The sequence below is a fragment of the Salvelinus namaycush genome, chromosome 19 (genome assembly GCF_016432855.1).
Source record: "Salvelinus namaycush isolate Seneca chromosome 19, SaNama_1.0, whole genome shotgun sequence".
Taxonomy (NCBI): domain Eukaryota; kingdom Metazoa; phylum Chordata; class Actinopteri; order Salmoniformes; family Salmonidae; genus Salvelinus; species Salvelinus namaycush.
Window position 1 is genome coordinate 2,819,559 of NC_052325.1, and position 16,465 is coordinate 2,836,023.

At 53.5% G+C, this 16,465-nt stretch overlaps 1 protein-coding gene across 1 annotated transcript in view; it reads left to right on the forward strand.

Annotated features, from left to right (window-relative positions):
- The window catches only part of fn1a (fibronectin 1a), a 94,281-nt gene that overhangs the window by 66,122 nt on the left and 11,694 nt on the right, over positions 1 to 16,465 (forward strand). Inside the window, exons 37-38 of the mRNA XM_039014382.1 lie at positions 1,341 to 1,430; positions 11,970 to 12,161. Of these exons, the coding sequence (XP_038870310.1) occupies positions 1,341 to 1,430; positions 11,970 to 12,161 (282 nt within the window). The remainder of the gene's footprint in view (positions 1 to 1,340; positions 1,431 to 11,969; positions 12,162 to 16,465) is intronic.

Genomic DNA, 16,465 nt, shown 5'->3' on the forward strand with positions numbered 1-16,465 from the left:
CCTTCACCATCCAAGGTACCCCTCATATACCCCCCTAAACTTTCACCATTCAAGGTACACCCCCTAAACCTTCACCATCCAAGGTACCCCCCCTAAACCTTCACCATCCAAGGTACCCCTCCTATACCCAAACCCTAAACCTTCACCATCCAAGGTACCCTTCCGATACCCCCCCATCCAAGGTACCCCTCCTATACCCTAAACCTTCACCATCCAAGGCACCCCCCCAAACCTTCACCATCCAAGGTACCCCTCCTAACCCCCCCCTAAACCTTCACCATCCAAGGTACCCTTTCTATACCCTAAACCTTCACCATCCAAGGCACCCCCCCTAAACCTTCACCATCCAAGGTACCCCTCCTAAACCCCCCCTAAACCTTCACCATCCAAGGTACCCCTCCTATACCCCACCTAAACCTTCACCATCCAAGGTACCCCTCCTATACCCCTCCCTAAACCTTCACTATCCAAGATACCCCTCCCTAAACCTTCACTATCCAAGATACCCCTCCCTAAACCTTCACTATCCAAGATACCCCTCCCTAAACCTTCACTATCCAAGATACCCCCCTAAACCTTCACCATCCAAGATAAACCCCCTAAACCTTCACTATCCAAGATACCCCTCCCTAAACCTTCACTATCCAAGATACCCCTCCCTAAACCTTCACTATCCAAGATAACCCCCCTAAACCTTCACTATCCAAGATACCCCTCCCTAAACCTTCACTATCCAAGATAACCCCCCTAAACCTTCACTATCCAAGATACCCCCCTAAACCTTCACTATCCAAGATAACCCCCCTAAACCTTCACTATCCAAGATACCCCTCCCTAAACCTTCACTATCCAAGATACCCCCCCTAAACCTTCACTATCCAAGATACCCCCCCTAAACCTTCACCATAAAAGGTACCCTTCCGATACCCGCCCTAAACCTTCACCATCCAAGTTACCCTTCCGATACCCCCCCCCATCAAAGGTACCCCTCCTATACCCCCATTCAAGGTAACCCTCCTGTATCCCCCCTAAACCGTTACCATCCAAGGTACCCTTCCGATACCCCCCCCCATCAAAGGTACCCCTCCTATACCCTTCCTAAACCTTCACCATCTAATGGTACCCCTCCTATGCCCTCCCCCAATACCTCCTACTCCCATTGACCTCACCCTGCTGCAGTCAACATTCACTTCAGGGTCGTGTTCATTAGGACATGCAACATTTTTATAACGTCTTGCAACAGAAAATGGGCATTTCTTATTGGACCAAGTCTTTTGGTGCCTAATGAACACGAACCAGATAACATTTTAGATCAGATTAATCTGGAACGTTTTCCACAGGTCTTCAGCCTGGCTCAACCTACAAGATCAACATATACACTCTGAACGGCAATGGCCGCAGTGCTCCCTTCACCCTCACTGCCACCACAGGTATACTACCGTCCCCTCTCCACTACCGTCCCGTCTCCACTACCTCCCTCTCTCTCTCCACGACCGTCCCCTCTCCACTACCGTCCCCTCTCCCTCTCTCTCTCCACTACCGTCCCCTCTCCCTCTCTCTCCACTACCGTCCCCTCTCCACTACTGTCCCGTCTCCACTACCTCCCTCTCTCTCTCCACGACCGTCCCCTCTCCACTACCTCCCTCTCTCTCTCCACTACCTCCCTCTCTCTCTCCACTACCTCCCTCTCTCTCTCCACTACAGTCCCCTCTCCCTCTCTCTCTCCACTACCTCCCTCTCCCCCTCTCTCTACACTACCGTCCCCTCTCCCTCTCTCTATACACTACCGTCCCCTCTCCCTCTCTCTCTACAGTACCGTCCCCTCTCCCTCTCTCTATACACTACCGTCCCCTCTCCCTCTCTCTCTACACTACCGTCCCCTCTCCCTCTCTCTCTACACTACCGTCCCCTCTCCCTCTCTATACAGTACCGTCCCCTCTCCCTCTCTCTCTCCACTACCGTCCCCTCTCTCTCTCTCTCTCCACTACCGTCCCCTCTCCACTACCGCTCTCTCTCCACTACCTCCCTCTCTCTCTCCACTACCGTCCCCTCTCCCTCTCTCTCTCCACTACAGTCCCCTCTCCCTCTCTCTCTCCACTACCGTCCTCTCTCCACTACCTCCCTCTCTCTCTCCACTACCTCCCTCTCTCTCTACACTACCTCCCTCTCCCTCTCTCTCTCCACTACAGTCCCCTCTCCCTCTCTCTCTCCACTACCTCCCTCTCCCCCTCTCTCTACACTACCGTCCCCACTCTCTCTCTACAATACCGTCCCCTCTCCCTCTCTCTCTACACTACCGTCCCCTCTCCCTCTCTCTATACACTACCGTCCCCTCTCCCTCTCTCTCTCCACTACCTCCCTCTCCCCCTCTCTCTACACTACCGTCCCCACTCTCTCTCTCCACTACCGTCCCCTCTCCCTCTCTCTCTCCACTACCGTCCCCTCTCCCTCTCTCTCTCCACTATCGTCCCCTCTCCCTCTCTCTCCACTACCGTCCCCTCTCCCTCTCTCTCTCCACTACCGTCCCTTCTCCCCCTCTCTCTACACTACCTCCCTCTCCCTCTCTCTCCACTACCGTCCCCTCTCCCTCTCTCTATACACTACCGTCCCCTCTCCCTCTCTCTCCACTACCGTCCCCTCTCCCTCTCTCTCTCCACTACTGTCCCCTCTCCCTCTCTCTACACTACCGTCCCCTCTCCCTCTCTCCCTACACTACCGTCCCCTCTCCCTCTCTCTCTACACTACAGTCCCCTCTCCCCCTCTCTCTACACTACCGTCCCCTCTCCCGCTCTCTACACTACCGTCCCCTCTCCCTCTCTCTCTACACTACCGTCCCCTCTCCCTCTCTCTCTACACTACCGTCCCCTCTCCCTCTCTCTCTACAGTACCGTCCCCTCTCCCTCTCTCTATACAGTACCGTCCCCTCTCCCTCTCTCTCTCCACTACCGTCCCCTCTCCCTCTCTCTCTACACTACCGTCCCCTCTCCCTCTCTCTCTCCACTACCGTCCCCTCTCCCTCTCTCTCCACTACCGTCCCCTCTCCACTACTGTCCCGTCTCCACTACCTCCCTCTCTCTCTCCACGACCGTCCCCTCTCCACTACCTCCCTCTCTCTCTCCACTACCTCCCTCTCTCTCTCCACTACCTCCCTCTCTCTCTCCACTACAGTCCCCTCTCCATCTCTCTCTCCACTACCTCCCTCTCCCCCTCTCTCTACACTACCGTCCCCTCTCCCTCTCTCTATACACTACCGTCCCCTCTCCCTCTCTCTATACACTACCGTCCCCTCTCCCTCTCTCTCTACAGTACCGTCCCCTCTCCCTCTCTCTATACACTACCGTCCCCTCTCCCTCTCTCTCTACACTACCGTCCCCTCTCCCTCTCTCTCTACACTACCGTCCCCTCTCCCTCTCTATACAGTACCGTCCCCTCTCCCTCTCTCTCTCCACTACCGTCCCCTCTCCCTCTCTCTCTCCACTACCGTCCCCTCTCCACTACCGCTCTCTCTCCACTACCTCCCTCTCTCTCTCCACTACCGTCCGATCTCCCTCTCTCTCTCCACTACAGTCCCCTCTCCCTCTCTCTCTCCACTACCGTCCTCTCTCCACTACCTCCCTCTCTCTCTCCACTACCTCCCTCTCTCTCTACACTACCTCCCTCTCCCTCTCTCTCTCCACTACAGTCCCCTCTCCCTCTCTCTCTCCACTACCTCCCTCTCCCCCTCTCTCTACACTACCGTCCCCACTCTCTCTCTACAATACCGTCCCCTCTCCCTCTCTCTCTACACTACCGTCCCCTCTCCCTCTCTCTATACACTACCGTCCCCTCTCCCTCTCTCTCTCCACTACCTCCCTCTCCCCCTCTCTCTACACTACCGTCCCCACTCTCTCTCTCCACTACCGTCCCCTCTCCCTCTCTCTCTCCACTACCGTCCCCTCTCCCTCTCTCTCTCCACTATCGTCCCCTCTCCCTCTCTCTCCACTACCGTCCCCTCTCCCTCTCTCTCTCCACTACCGTCCCTTCTCCCCCTCTCTCTACACTACCTCCCTCTCCCTCTCTCTCCACTACCGTCCCCTCTCCCTCTCTCTATACACTACCGTCCCCTCTCCCTCTCTCTCCACTACCGTCCCCTCTCCCTCTCTCTCTCCACTACTGTCCCCTCTCCCTCTCTCTACACTACCGTCCCCTCTCCATCTCTCCCTACACTACCGTCCCCTCTCCCTCTCTCTCTACACTACAGTCCCCTCTCCCCCTCTCTCTACACTACCGTCCCCTCTCCCTCTCTCTACACTACCGTCCCCTCTCCCTCTCTCTCTACACTACCGTCCCCTCTCCCTCTCTCTCTACACTACCGTCCCCTCTCCCTCTCTCTCTACAGTACCGTCCCCTCTCCCTCTCTCTATACAGTACCGTCCCCTCTCCCTCTCTCTCTCCACTACCGTCCCCTCTCCCTCTCTCTCTACACTACCGTCCCCTCTCCCTCTCTCTCTCCACTACCGTCCCCTCTCCCTCTCTCTCTCCACTACCGTCCCCTCTCCCTCTCTCTCTCCACTACCGTCCCCTCTCCCTCTCTCTCTACACTACCGTCCCCTCTCCCTCTCTCTCTACACTACCGTCCCCTCTCCCTCTCTCTCTACACTACCTCCCTCTCCCTCTCTCTCTCCACTACCGTCCCCTCTCCCTCTCTCTCTACACTACCGTCCCCTCTCCCCCTCTCTCTACACTACCGTCCCCACTCTCTCTCTACACTACCGTCCCCTCTCCCTCTCTCTCTACACTACCGTCCCCTCTCCCCCTCTCTCTACACTACCGTCCCCACTCTCTCTCTACACTACCGTCCCCTCTCCCTCTCTCTCTACAGTACCGACCCCTCTCCCTCTCTCTATACACTACCGTCCCCTCTCCCTCTCTCTATACACTACCTCCCTCTCTCTCTCCACTACCGTCCCCTCTCCCTCTCTCTCTCCACTACCGTCCCCTCTCCCTCTCTCTCTCCACTATCGTCCCCTCTCCCTCTCTCTCCACTACCGTCCCCTCTCCCTCTCTCTCTCCACTACCGTCCCTTCTCCCCCTCTCTCTACACTACCTCCCTCTCCCTCTCTCTCCACTACCGTCCCCTCTCCCTCTCTCTATACACTACCGTCCCCTCTCCCTCTCTCTCCACTACCGTCCCCTCTCCCTCTCTCTCTCCACTACTGTCCCCTCTCCCTCTCTCTACACTACCGTCCCCTCTCCCTCTCTCCCTACACTACCATCCCCTCTCCCTCTCTCTCTACACTACAGTCCCCTCTCCCTCTCTCTCTCCACTACAGTCCCCTCTCCCTCTCTCTCCACTACCTCCCTCTCCCCCTCTCTCTACACTACCGTCCCCACTCTCTCTCTACAATACCGTCCCCTCTCCCTCTCTCTCTACACTACCGTCCCCTCTCCCTCTCTCTATACACTACCGTCCCCTCTCCCTCTCTCTCTCCACTACCTCCCTCTCCCCCTCTCTCTACACTACCGTCCCCACTCTCTCTCTCCACTACCGTCCCCTCTCCCTCTCTCTCTCCACTACCGTCCCCTCTCCCTCTCTCTCTCCACTATCGTCCCCTCTCCCTCTCTCTCCACTACCGTCCCCTCTCCCTCTCTCTCTCCACTACCGTCCCTTCTCCCCCTCTCTCTACACTACCTCCCTCTCCCTCTCTCTCCACTACCGTCCCCTCTCCCTCTCTCTATACACTACCGTCCCCTCTCCCTCTCTCTCCACTACCGTCCCCTCTCCCTCTCTCTCTCCACTACTGTCCCCTCTCCCTCTCTCTACACTACCGTCCCCTCTCCCTCTCTCCCTACACTACCGTCCCCTCTCCCTCTCTCTCTACACTACAGTCCCCTCTCCCCCTCTCTCTACACTACCGTCCCCTCTCCCGCTCTCTACACTACCGTCCCCTCTCCCTCTCTCTCTACACTACCGTCCCCTCTCCCTCTCTCTCTACACTACCGTCCCCTCTCCCTCTCTCTCTACAGTACCGTCCCCTCTCCCTCTCTCTATACAGTACCGTCCCCTCTCCCTCTCTCTCTCCACTACCGTCCCCTCTCCCTCTCTCTCTACACTACCGTCCCCTCTCCCTCTCTCTCTCCACTACCGTCCCCTCTCCCTCTCTCTCCACTACCGTCCCCTCTCCACTACTGTCCCGTCTCCACTACCTCCCTCTCTCTCTCCACGACCGTCCCCTCTCCACTACCTCCCTCTCTCTCTCCACTACCTCCCTCTCTCTCTCCACTACCTCCCTCTCTCTCTCCACTACAGTCCCCTCTCCATCTCTCTCTCCACTACCTCCCTCTCCCCCTCTCTCTACACTACCGTCCCCTCTCCCTCTCTCTATACACTACCGTCCCCTCTCCCTCTCTCTATACACTACCGTCCCCTCTCCCTCTCTCTCTACAGTACCGTCCCCTCTCCCTCTCTCTATACACTACCGTCCCCTCTCCCTCTCTCTCTACACTACCGTCCCCTCTCCCTCTCTCTCTACACTACCGTCCCCTCTCCCTCTCTATACAGTACCGTCCCCTCTCCCTCTCTCTCTCCACTACCGTCCCCTCTCCCTCTCTCTCTCCACTACCGTCCCCTCTCCACTACCGCTCTCTCTCCACTACCTCCCTCTCTCTCTCCACTACCGTCCCCTCTCCCTCTCTCTCTCCACTACAGTCCCCTCTCCCTCTCTCTCTCCACTACCGTCCCCTCTCCACTACCTCCCTCTCTCTCTCCACTACCTCCCTCTCTCTCTCCACTACCTCCCTCTCTCTCTCCACTACAGTCCCCTCTCCATCTCTCTCTCCACTACCTCCCTCTCCCCCTCTCTCTACACTACCGTCCCCTCTCCCTCTCTCTATACACTACCGTCCCCTCTCCCTCTCTCTATACACTACCGTCCCCTCTCCCTCTCTCTCTACAGTACCGTCCCCTCTCCCTCTCTCTATACACTACCGTCCCCTCTCCCTCTCTCTCTCCACTACCGTCCCCTCTCCCTCTCTCTCTCCACTACCGTCCCCTCTCCCTCTCTCTCTCCACTACCGTCCCCTCTCCCTCTCTCTCTACACTACCGTCCCCTCTCCCTCTCTCTCTACACTACCGTCCCCTCTCCCTCTCTCTCTACACTACCTCCCTCTCCCTCTCTCTCTCCACTACCGTCCCCTCTCCCTCTCTCTCTACACTACCGTCCCCTCTCCCCCTCTCTCTACACTACCGTCCCCACTCTCTCTCTACACTACCGTCCCCTCTCCCTCTCTCTCTACACTACCGTCCCCTCTCCCCCTCTCTCTACACTACCGTCCCCACTCTCTCTCTACACTACCGTCCCCTCTCCCTCTCTCTCTACAGTACCGACCCCTCTCCCTCTCTCTATACACTACCGTCCCCTCTCCCTCTCTCTATACACTACCTCCCTCTCTCTCTCCACTACCGTCCCCTCTCCCTCTCTCTCTCCACTACCGTCCCCTCTCCCTCTCTCTCTCCACTATCGTCCCCTCTCCCTCTCTCTCCACTACCGTCCCCTCTCCCTCTCTCTCTCCACTACCGTCCCTTCTCCCCCTCTCTCTACACTACCTCCCTCTCCCTCTCTCTCCACTACCGTCCCCTCTCCCTCTCTCTATACACTACCGTCCCCTCTCCCTCTCTCTCCACTACCGTCCCCTCTCCCTCTCTCTCTCCACTACTGTCCCCTCTCCCTCTCTCTACACTACCGTCCCCTCTCCCTCTCTCCCTACACTACCATCCCCTCTCCCTCTCTCTCTACACTACAGTCCCCTCTCCCTCTCTCTCTCCACTACAGTCCCCTCTCCCTCTCTCTCCACTACCTCCCTCTCCCCCTCTCTCTACACTACCGTCCCCACTCTCTCTCTACAATACCGTCCCCTCTCCCTCTCTCTCTACACTACCGTCCCCTCTCCCTCTCTCTATACACTACCGTCCCCTCTCCCTCTCTCTCTCCACTACCTCCCTCTCCCCCTCTCTCTACACTACCGTCCCCACTCTCTCTCTCCACTACCGTCCCCTCTCCCTCTCTCTCTCCACTACCGTCCCCTCTCCCTCTCTCTCTCCACTATCGTCCCCTCTCCCTCTCTCTCCACTATCGTCCCCTCTCCCTCTCTCTCCACTACCGTCCCCTCTCCCTCTCTCTCTCCACTATCGTCCCCTCTCCCTCTCTCTCCACTACCGTCCCCTCTCCCTCTCTCTCTACACTACCGTCCCCTCTCCCGCTCTCTACACTACCGTCCCCTCTCCCTCTCTCTCTACACTACCGTCCCCTCTCCCTCTCTCTCTACACTACCGTCCCCTCTCCCTCTCTCTCTACAGTACCGTCCCCTCTCCCTCTCTCTATACAGTACCGTCCCCTCTCCCTCTCTCTCTCCACTACCGTCCCCTCTCCCTCTCTCTCTACACTACCGTCCCCTCTCCCTCTCTCTCTCCACTACCGTCCCCTCTCCCTCTCTCTCCACTACCGTCCCCTCTCCACTACTGTCCCGTCTCCACTACCTCCCTCTCTCTCTCCACGACCGTCCCCTCTCCACTACCTCCCTCTCTCTCTCCACTACCTCCCTCTCTCTCTCCACTACCTCCCTCTCTCTCTCCACTACAGTCCCCTCTCCATCTCTCTCTCCACTACCTCCCTCTCCCCCTCTCTCTACACTACCGTCCCCTCTCCCTCTCTCTATACACTACCGTCCCCTCTCCCTCTCTCTATACACTACCGTCCCCTCTCCCTCTCTCTCTACAGTACCGTCCCCTCTCCCTCTCTCTATACACTACCGTCCCCTCTCCCTCTCTCTCTACACTACCGTCCCCTCTCCCTCTCTCTCTACACTACCGTCCCCTCTCCCTCTCTATACAGTACCGTCCCCTCTCCCTCTCTCTCTCCACTACCGTCCCCTCTCCCTCTCTCTCTCCACTACCGTCCCCTCTCCACTACCGCTCTCTCTCCACTACCTCCCTCTCTCTCTCCACTACCGTCCCCTCTCCCTCTCTCTCTCCACTACAGTCCCCTCTCCCTCTCTCTCTCCACTACCGTCCTCTCTCCACTACCTCCCTCTCTCTCTCCACTACCTCCCTCTCTCTCTACACTACCTCCCTCTCCCTCTCTCTCTCCACTACAGTCCCCTCTCCCTCTCTCTCTCCACTACCTCCCTCTCCCCCTCTCTCTACACTACCGTCCCCACTCTCTCTCTACAATACCGTCCCCTCTCCCTCTCTCTCTACACTACCGTCCCCTCTCCCTCTCTCTATACACTACCGTCCCCTCTCCCTCTCTCTCTCCACTACCTCCCTCTCCCCCTCTCTCTACACTACCGTCCCCACTCTCTCTCTCCACTACCGTCCCCTCTCCCTCTCTCTCTCCACTACCGTCCCCTCTCCCTCTCTCTCTCCACTATCGTCCCCTCTCCCTCTCTCTCCACTACCGTCCCCTCTCCCTCTCTCTCTCCACTACCGTCCCTTCTCCCCCTCTCTCTACACTACCTCCCTCTCCCTCTCTCTCCACTACCGTCCCCTCTCCCTCTCTCTATACACTACCGTCCCCTCTCCCTCTCTCTCCACTACCGTCCCCTCTCCCTCTCTCTCTCCACTACTGTCCCCTCTCCCTCTCTCTACACTACCGTCCCCTCTCCATCTCTCCCTACACTACCGTCCCCTCTCCCTCTCTCTCTACACTACAGTCCCCTCTCCCCTCTCTCTACACTACCGTCCCCTCTCCCTCTCTCTACACTACCGTCCCCTCTCCCTCTCTCTCTACACTACCGTCCCCTCTCCCTCTCTCTCTACACTACCGTCCCCTCTCCCTCTCTCTCTACAGTACCGTCCCCTCTCCCTCTCTCTATACAGTACCGTCCCCTCTCCCTCTCTCTCTCCACTACCGTCCCCTCTCCCTCTCTCTCTACACTACCGTCCCCTCTCCCTCTCTCTCTCCACTACCGTCCCCTCTCCCTCTCTCTCTCCACTACCGTCCCCTCTCCCTCTCTCTCTCCACTACCGTCCCCTCTCCCTCTCTCTCTACACTACCGTCCCCTCTCCCTCTCTCTCTACACTACCGTCCCCTCTCCCTCTCTCTCTACACTACCTCCCTCTCCCTCTCTCTCTCCACTACCGTCCCCTCTCCCTCTCTCTCTACACTACCGTCCCCTCTCCCCCTCTCTCTACACTACCGTCCCCACTCTCTCTCTACACTACCGTCCCCTCTCCCTCTCTCTCTACACTACCGTCCCCTCTCCCTCTCTCTCTACAGTACCGACCCCTCTCCCTCTCTCTATACACTACCGTCCCCTCTCCCTCTCTCTATACACTACCTCCCTCTCTCTCTCCACTACCGTCCCCTCTCCCTCTCTCTCTCCACTACCGTCCCCTCTCCCTCTCTCTCTCCACTATCGTCCCCTCTCCCTCTCTCTCCACTACCGTCCCCTCTCCCTCTCTCTCTCCACTACCGTCCCTTCTCCCCCTCTCTCTACACTACCTCCCTCTCCCTCTCTCTCCACTACCGTCCCCTCTCCCTCTCTCTATACACTACCGTCCCCTCTCCCTCTCTCTCCACTACCGTCCCCTCTCCCTCTCTCTCTCCACTACTGTCCCCTCTCCCTCTCTCTACACTACCGTCCCCTCTCCCTCTCTCCCTACACTACCATCCCCTCTCCCTCTCTCTCTACACTACAGTCCCCTCTCCCCCTCTCTCTACACTACCATCCCCTCTCCCTCTCTCTACACTACCGTCCCCTCTCCCTCTCTCTATACACTACTGTCCCCTCTCCCTCTCTCTCCACTACCGTCCCCTCTCCCTCTCTCTCTACACTACCGTCCCCTCTCCCTCTCTCTCTACACTACCGTCCCCTCTCCCTCTCTCTCTACAGTACCGTCCCCTCTCCCTCTCTCTATACAGTACCGTCCCCTCTCCCTCTCTCTCTCCACTACCGTCCCCTCTCCCTCTCTCTCTACACTACCGTCCCCTCTCCCTCTCTCTCTCCACTACCGTCCCCTCTCCCTCTCTCTCTCCACTACCGTCCCCTCTCCCTCTCTCTCTACACTACCGTCCCCTCTCCCTCTCTCTCTACACTACCGTCCCCTCTCCCTCTCTCTATACACTACCTCCCTCTCCCTCTCTCTCTCCACTACCGTCCCCTCTCCCTCTCTCTCTACACTACCTCCCTCTCCCTCTCTCTCTCCACTACCGTCCCCTCTCCCTCTCTCTCTCCACTACCGTCCCCTCTCCCTCTCTCTCTACACTACCTCCCTCTCCCTCTCTCTCTCCACTACCGTCCCCTCTCCCTCTCTCTCTATACAGTACCGTCCCCTCTCCCTCTCTCTCTCCACTACCGTCCCCTCTCCCTCTCTCTCTATACACTACCGTCCCCTCTCCCTCTCTCTCTACACTACCGTCCCCTCTCCCTCTCTCTCTACACTACCGTCCCCTCTCCCTCTCTCTCCACTACCGTCCCCTCTCCCTCTCTCTCTCCACTACCGTCCCCTCTCCCTCTCTCTCTCCACTACCGCCAATTGCATGCACACTCAACTTGAGACATCTGTGGCATTGTTTTGTGTGACAAAACTGCACATTTTAGAGTGGCCTTTTATTGTCCCCCAGCACAAGGTGCACCTGTGTAATGATCATGCTGTTTAATCATTAATCATTCTTGATATGCCACACCTGTCAGGTGGATGGATTTTCTAGGCAAAGGAGAAATGCTCACTAACAGGGATGTAAACACATTTTTGCAATTTTGTTTTGTTGAGAAATAAGCTTTTTGTGCGTATGGAACATTTCTGGGATCTCTTATTTCATCTCATGAAACATGAAACATACATACATTTATTAGGGTTATTTGACATGACATAAATCCAACATTTCTGTAAATGTGGCAGATTTTAGCCGGTTCAGCCAGTGTATTTTTCAACTGTAGTTTCTGTCCATAGAACTGATTTTGTCTCCCTGTCTGTTTCTCTCCTTCAGCTAAGCCTGTGGTGTCTCCCCCCACCAACATCCGGTTCACCTCTCTGACCCCTAGCAGCATCTCCTTTACCTGGGAGGGGTCCCGTAGTGCCGGGGTCACCGGGTATTACGTCACCTACGAGGAGGCGGGGGGCATCCCCCGAGAACTCACCCCACGACCCACCGCTTCCCGCAGCCAAGCCATCATCACTGGTAGGGGCTCTCCTCCTCTTTCAGATCCCAAAAGCAAAACTTTAAGAATGGGGAAGCGTAGAAATAGTGCACATAGAACCGATTCTACCCGCTTATCAGACTTGCTTTCAATGAGAATGACATATCTATAACTCATATTTCTATGTGAATTTGGTGCAGGTCGGCCCACATAGCTACATACTGGACCTTTTTTTGTTTTAAGTGTGCACCGAGTCGAATCAAGCTGAACCTGTCGGGTTACGGATCCATACACCTCAGTGGCTGGGAAGTTTCCTTAAATAGAAAATACCGGAACAGTTTGGCTCAACATAATAGTGTGAAAAGTTCCGGGTGGCTTGTTTTAGCAAACCGACGCGTGTGCAACCGTGGAAACGGGCGAGGGTCGGCTTAAATTCAATGGATTGCAGGGCTCTACAGTGCAACCATTTTACCATTTCAAATGCTCCTAAAGTGTTTTGCTGTGCAACCTGGAATTTGAATTGTATTTGTCAAATGTATTTATTTTTTATTTAACCTTTTTTTTAAATGAACTAGGCAAGTCAGTTAAGAACAAATTCTTATTTATAACGACGGCCTACCAAAAGGCCTCCTGCGGGGACGGGGGCTGGGATTAACAATAAAATATAGGACAAAACACACATCATGACAAGAGAGACACCACTACATAAAGAGAGACCTAAGACAACAACACAGCATGGTAGCAACACAACATGACCACAACATGGTAGCAGCACAAACATTATTGGGCAAAGACAACAGCACAAAGAAGGTAGAGACAACAAAGAAGGTAGAGACAACAATACATAAGGCGAAGTAGCCACAACTGTCAGTAAAAGTGTCCGTGCTTCTTAGACAACATGTGTAGACTTAACAGTGAAATGCTTCCTTACAATAATGAGTAAAAATAACATGGCTATATACAGGAAGTACCAGTACCGAATGGCTGTGCAGGGGAACCAAGTAATAACATGGGTATAAACAGGAAGTACCAGGTAATAACATGGCTATATACAGGAAGTACCAGTACCGAATGGCTGTGCAGGGGTACCAGGTAATAACATGGCTATATACAGGAAGTACCAGGTAATAACATGGCTATATACAGGAAGTACCAGTACCGAATGGCTGTGCAGGGGTACCAGGTAATAACATGGCTATATACAGGAAGTACCAGGTAATAACATGGCTATATACAGGAAGTACCAGTACCGAATGGCTGTGCAGGGGTACCAGGTAATAACATGGCTATATACAGGAAGTACCAGGTAATAACATGGCTATATACAGGAAGTACCAGTACCGAATGGCTGTGCAGGGGAACCAAGTAATAACATGGGTATATACAGGAAGTACCAGGTAATAACATGGCTATATACAGGAAGTACCAGGTAATAACATGGCTATATACAGGAAGTACCAGTACCGAATGGCTGTGCAGGGGAACCAAGTAATAACATGGGTATAAACAGGAAGTACCAGGTAATAACATGGCTATATACAGGAAGTACCAGTACCGAATGGCTGTGCAGGGGTACCAGGTAATAACATGGCTATAAACAGGAAGTACCAGGTAATAACATGGCTATATACAGGAAGTACCAGGTAATAACATGGCTATATACAGGAAGTACCAGTACCGAATGGCTGTGCAGGGGTACCAGGTAATAACATGGGTATAAACAGGAAGTACCAGGTAATAACATGGCTATATACAGGAAGTACCAGGTAATAACATGGCTATATACAGGAAGTACCAGTACCGAATGGCTGTTTAGGGGTACCAGGTAATAACATGGCTATATACAGGAAGTACCAGTACCGAATGGCTGTTTAGGGGTACCAAGTAATAACATGGCTATAAACAGGAAGTACCAGGTAATAACATGGCTATATACAGGAAGTACCAGTACCGAATGGCTGTGCAGGGGTACCAGGTAATAACATGGCTATATACAGGAAGTACCAGTACCGAATGGCTGTGCAGGGGTACCAAGTAATAACATGGCTATATACAAGAAGTACCAGGTAATAACATGGCTATATACAGGAAGTACCAGTACCGAATGGCTGTGCAGGGGTACCAAGTAATAACATGGCTATAAACAGGAAGTACCAGGTAATAACATGGCTATATACAGGAAGTACCAGTACCGAATGGCTGTGCAGGGGTACCAGGTAATAACATGGCTATATACAGGAAGTACCAGGTAATAACATGGCTATATACAGGAAGTACCAGGTAATTGAGGTAGGTATGTACATATAGGTAGGTGTAAGGTGACGAGGCAACAGGATAGATAATTGATGTAGCAGCAGCGTATGTGGTGAAAGTCTGTCTGTGTGTGTGTGTGTGTGTGTTTTGTTGGTGTGTAAGTGCAAGTATGTGTGTGTGTATGTGTTTTGTTGGTGTGTAAGTGCAAGTATGTGTGTGTGTGTGTGTGTGTGTGTTTTGTTGGTGTGTAAGTGCAAGTATGTGTGTGTGTATGTGTTTTGTTGGTGTGTAAGTGCAAGTATGTGTGTGTGTATGTGTTTTGTTGGTGTGTAAGTGCAAGTATGTGTGTGTGTATGTGTTTTGTTGGTGTGTAAGTGCAAGTATGTGTGTGTGTGTGTGTTTTGTTGGTGTGTAAGTGCAAGTATGTGTGTGTGTGTATGTGTTTTGTTGGTGTGTAAGTGCAAGTATGTGTGTGTGTGTGCGTAGAGTCGGTGCAAGAGTTAGTTCAAAAAAAGGGTCAATGCAGGTAGTCCGGATAGCCATTTGATTAGATATTTAGCAGTCTTGTTTAGCAGTCTTATGGCTTGGGGGTCGAAGCGGTTCAGGGTCCTGTTGGTTCCAGACTTTGGACATTGGTACCGCTTGCCGTGTGGTAGCAAAGAGAACAGTCTGTGGCTTGGGTGGCTGGAGTCATTGACACATTTTTAGGGCCTTCCTCTGACACCACCTGGTATAGAGGTCTTGGATGGCAGGAAGCTTGGCCCCAGTGATGTACTGGGCGCACTACCCTCTAGCACTTAGCTGGGGGAGGCCCGTCAGGAAGTCCAGGATCCAGTTGCAGAGGGAGGCGTTTAGTCCCAGGTTCCTTAGCTTAGTGATGAGCTTCGTGGGCACTATGGTGTTGAACGCTGAGCTGTAGTCAATGAGCAACATTCTCACATTCTGTTCCTTTTTTCCAAGTGAGAAAGGGCAGTGTGGAGTGCAATAGAGATTGCGTCATCTGTGGATCTGTTGGGGCAGTATGCGAATTGGAGTGGATCTAGGGTTTCTGGGACAATGGTGTTGATATGAGCCATGACCAGCCTTTCAAAGCACTTCATTGCTACAGATCTAAGTGCTACGGGGCGATAGTCATTTAGGTAGGTTACCTTGGTGTTCTTGGGCACAGGGACAATGGTGGTTTGCTTAAAACATGTTGATATTACAGACGAGGTCAGGTAGAGGTTGAAAATGTCAGTGAAGACACTTGCCAGCTGGCCAGCTCATGCTCTGCGTACGCGTCCTGTTAATCCGTCTGGCCCTGCAGCTTTGTGAATGTTAACTTGTTTAAAGGTCTTACTCACATCGGCTATGGAGAGCATGATCACACAGTCGTCCGGAACAGCTGGTGCTCTCATGCATGGTTTAGTGTTGCTTGTCTCGACGCGTGCATAGAAGGCATTTAGCTCATCTGGTAGGCTTGTGTCACTGGGCAGCACGTCGCTGGGTTTCCCTTTTGTAATCCGTGATAGTTTGCAAGCCCTGCCACATCAGATAAATGTCAGAGCCTGTGTAGTAGGATTCGATCTTAGTCCCATATTGATGCTTTGCCTGTTTGATGGTTTGTCTGAGGGCTTAGCAGGATTTATTTTAAGCGTCCCAGTATCACCCAGATGACTGTTGTAATGATTACCTCACTGGTACCGCAGCCCCTGAATGCCATGGAGAATACGCCGAGCGCAGATTCATGACCGTTATGCTTGGACCATTACTACAAACAAAATGGCTTGTTACCTCAAATATTTTTCTTCGTGCTCCTAAATTTCATTGTGCTCCTAAAACATTTCAACTTAGGTGCTCATGTGCTCATTGTAAAAACATGTAAACTATTTTTCCTCTCCTAGTGTTTATTGAAATATAGATATTTGCACAATGAGCTCTTATTGTCTCTCAAATACATCTTTACAGTAGTTGGTTAGCTAGCTAGCATTTTTTGTTTTGTTGCTATATTAGCATAGACGTGATAAGAGTCAAAACGCATCATAATAAGACATTTTTATCATATTAATTACATATATTACATATACCGAACATATATTACATATTAAGATAC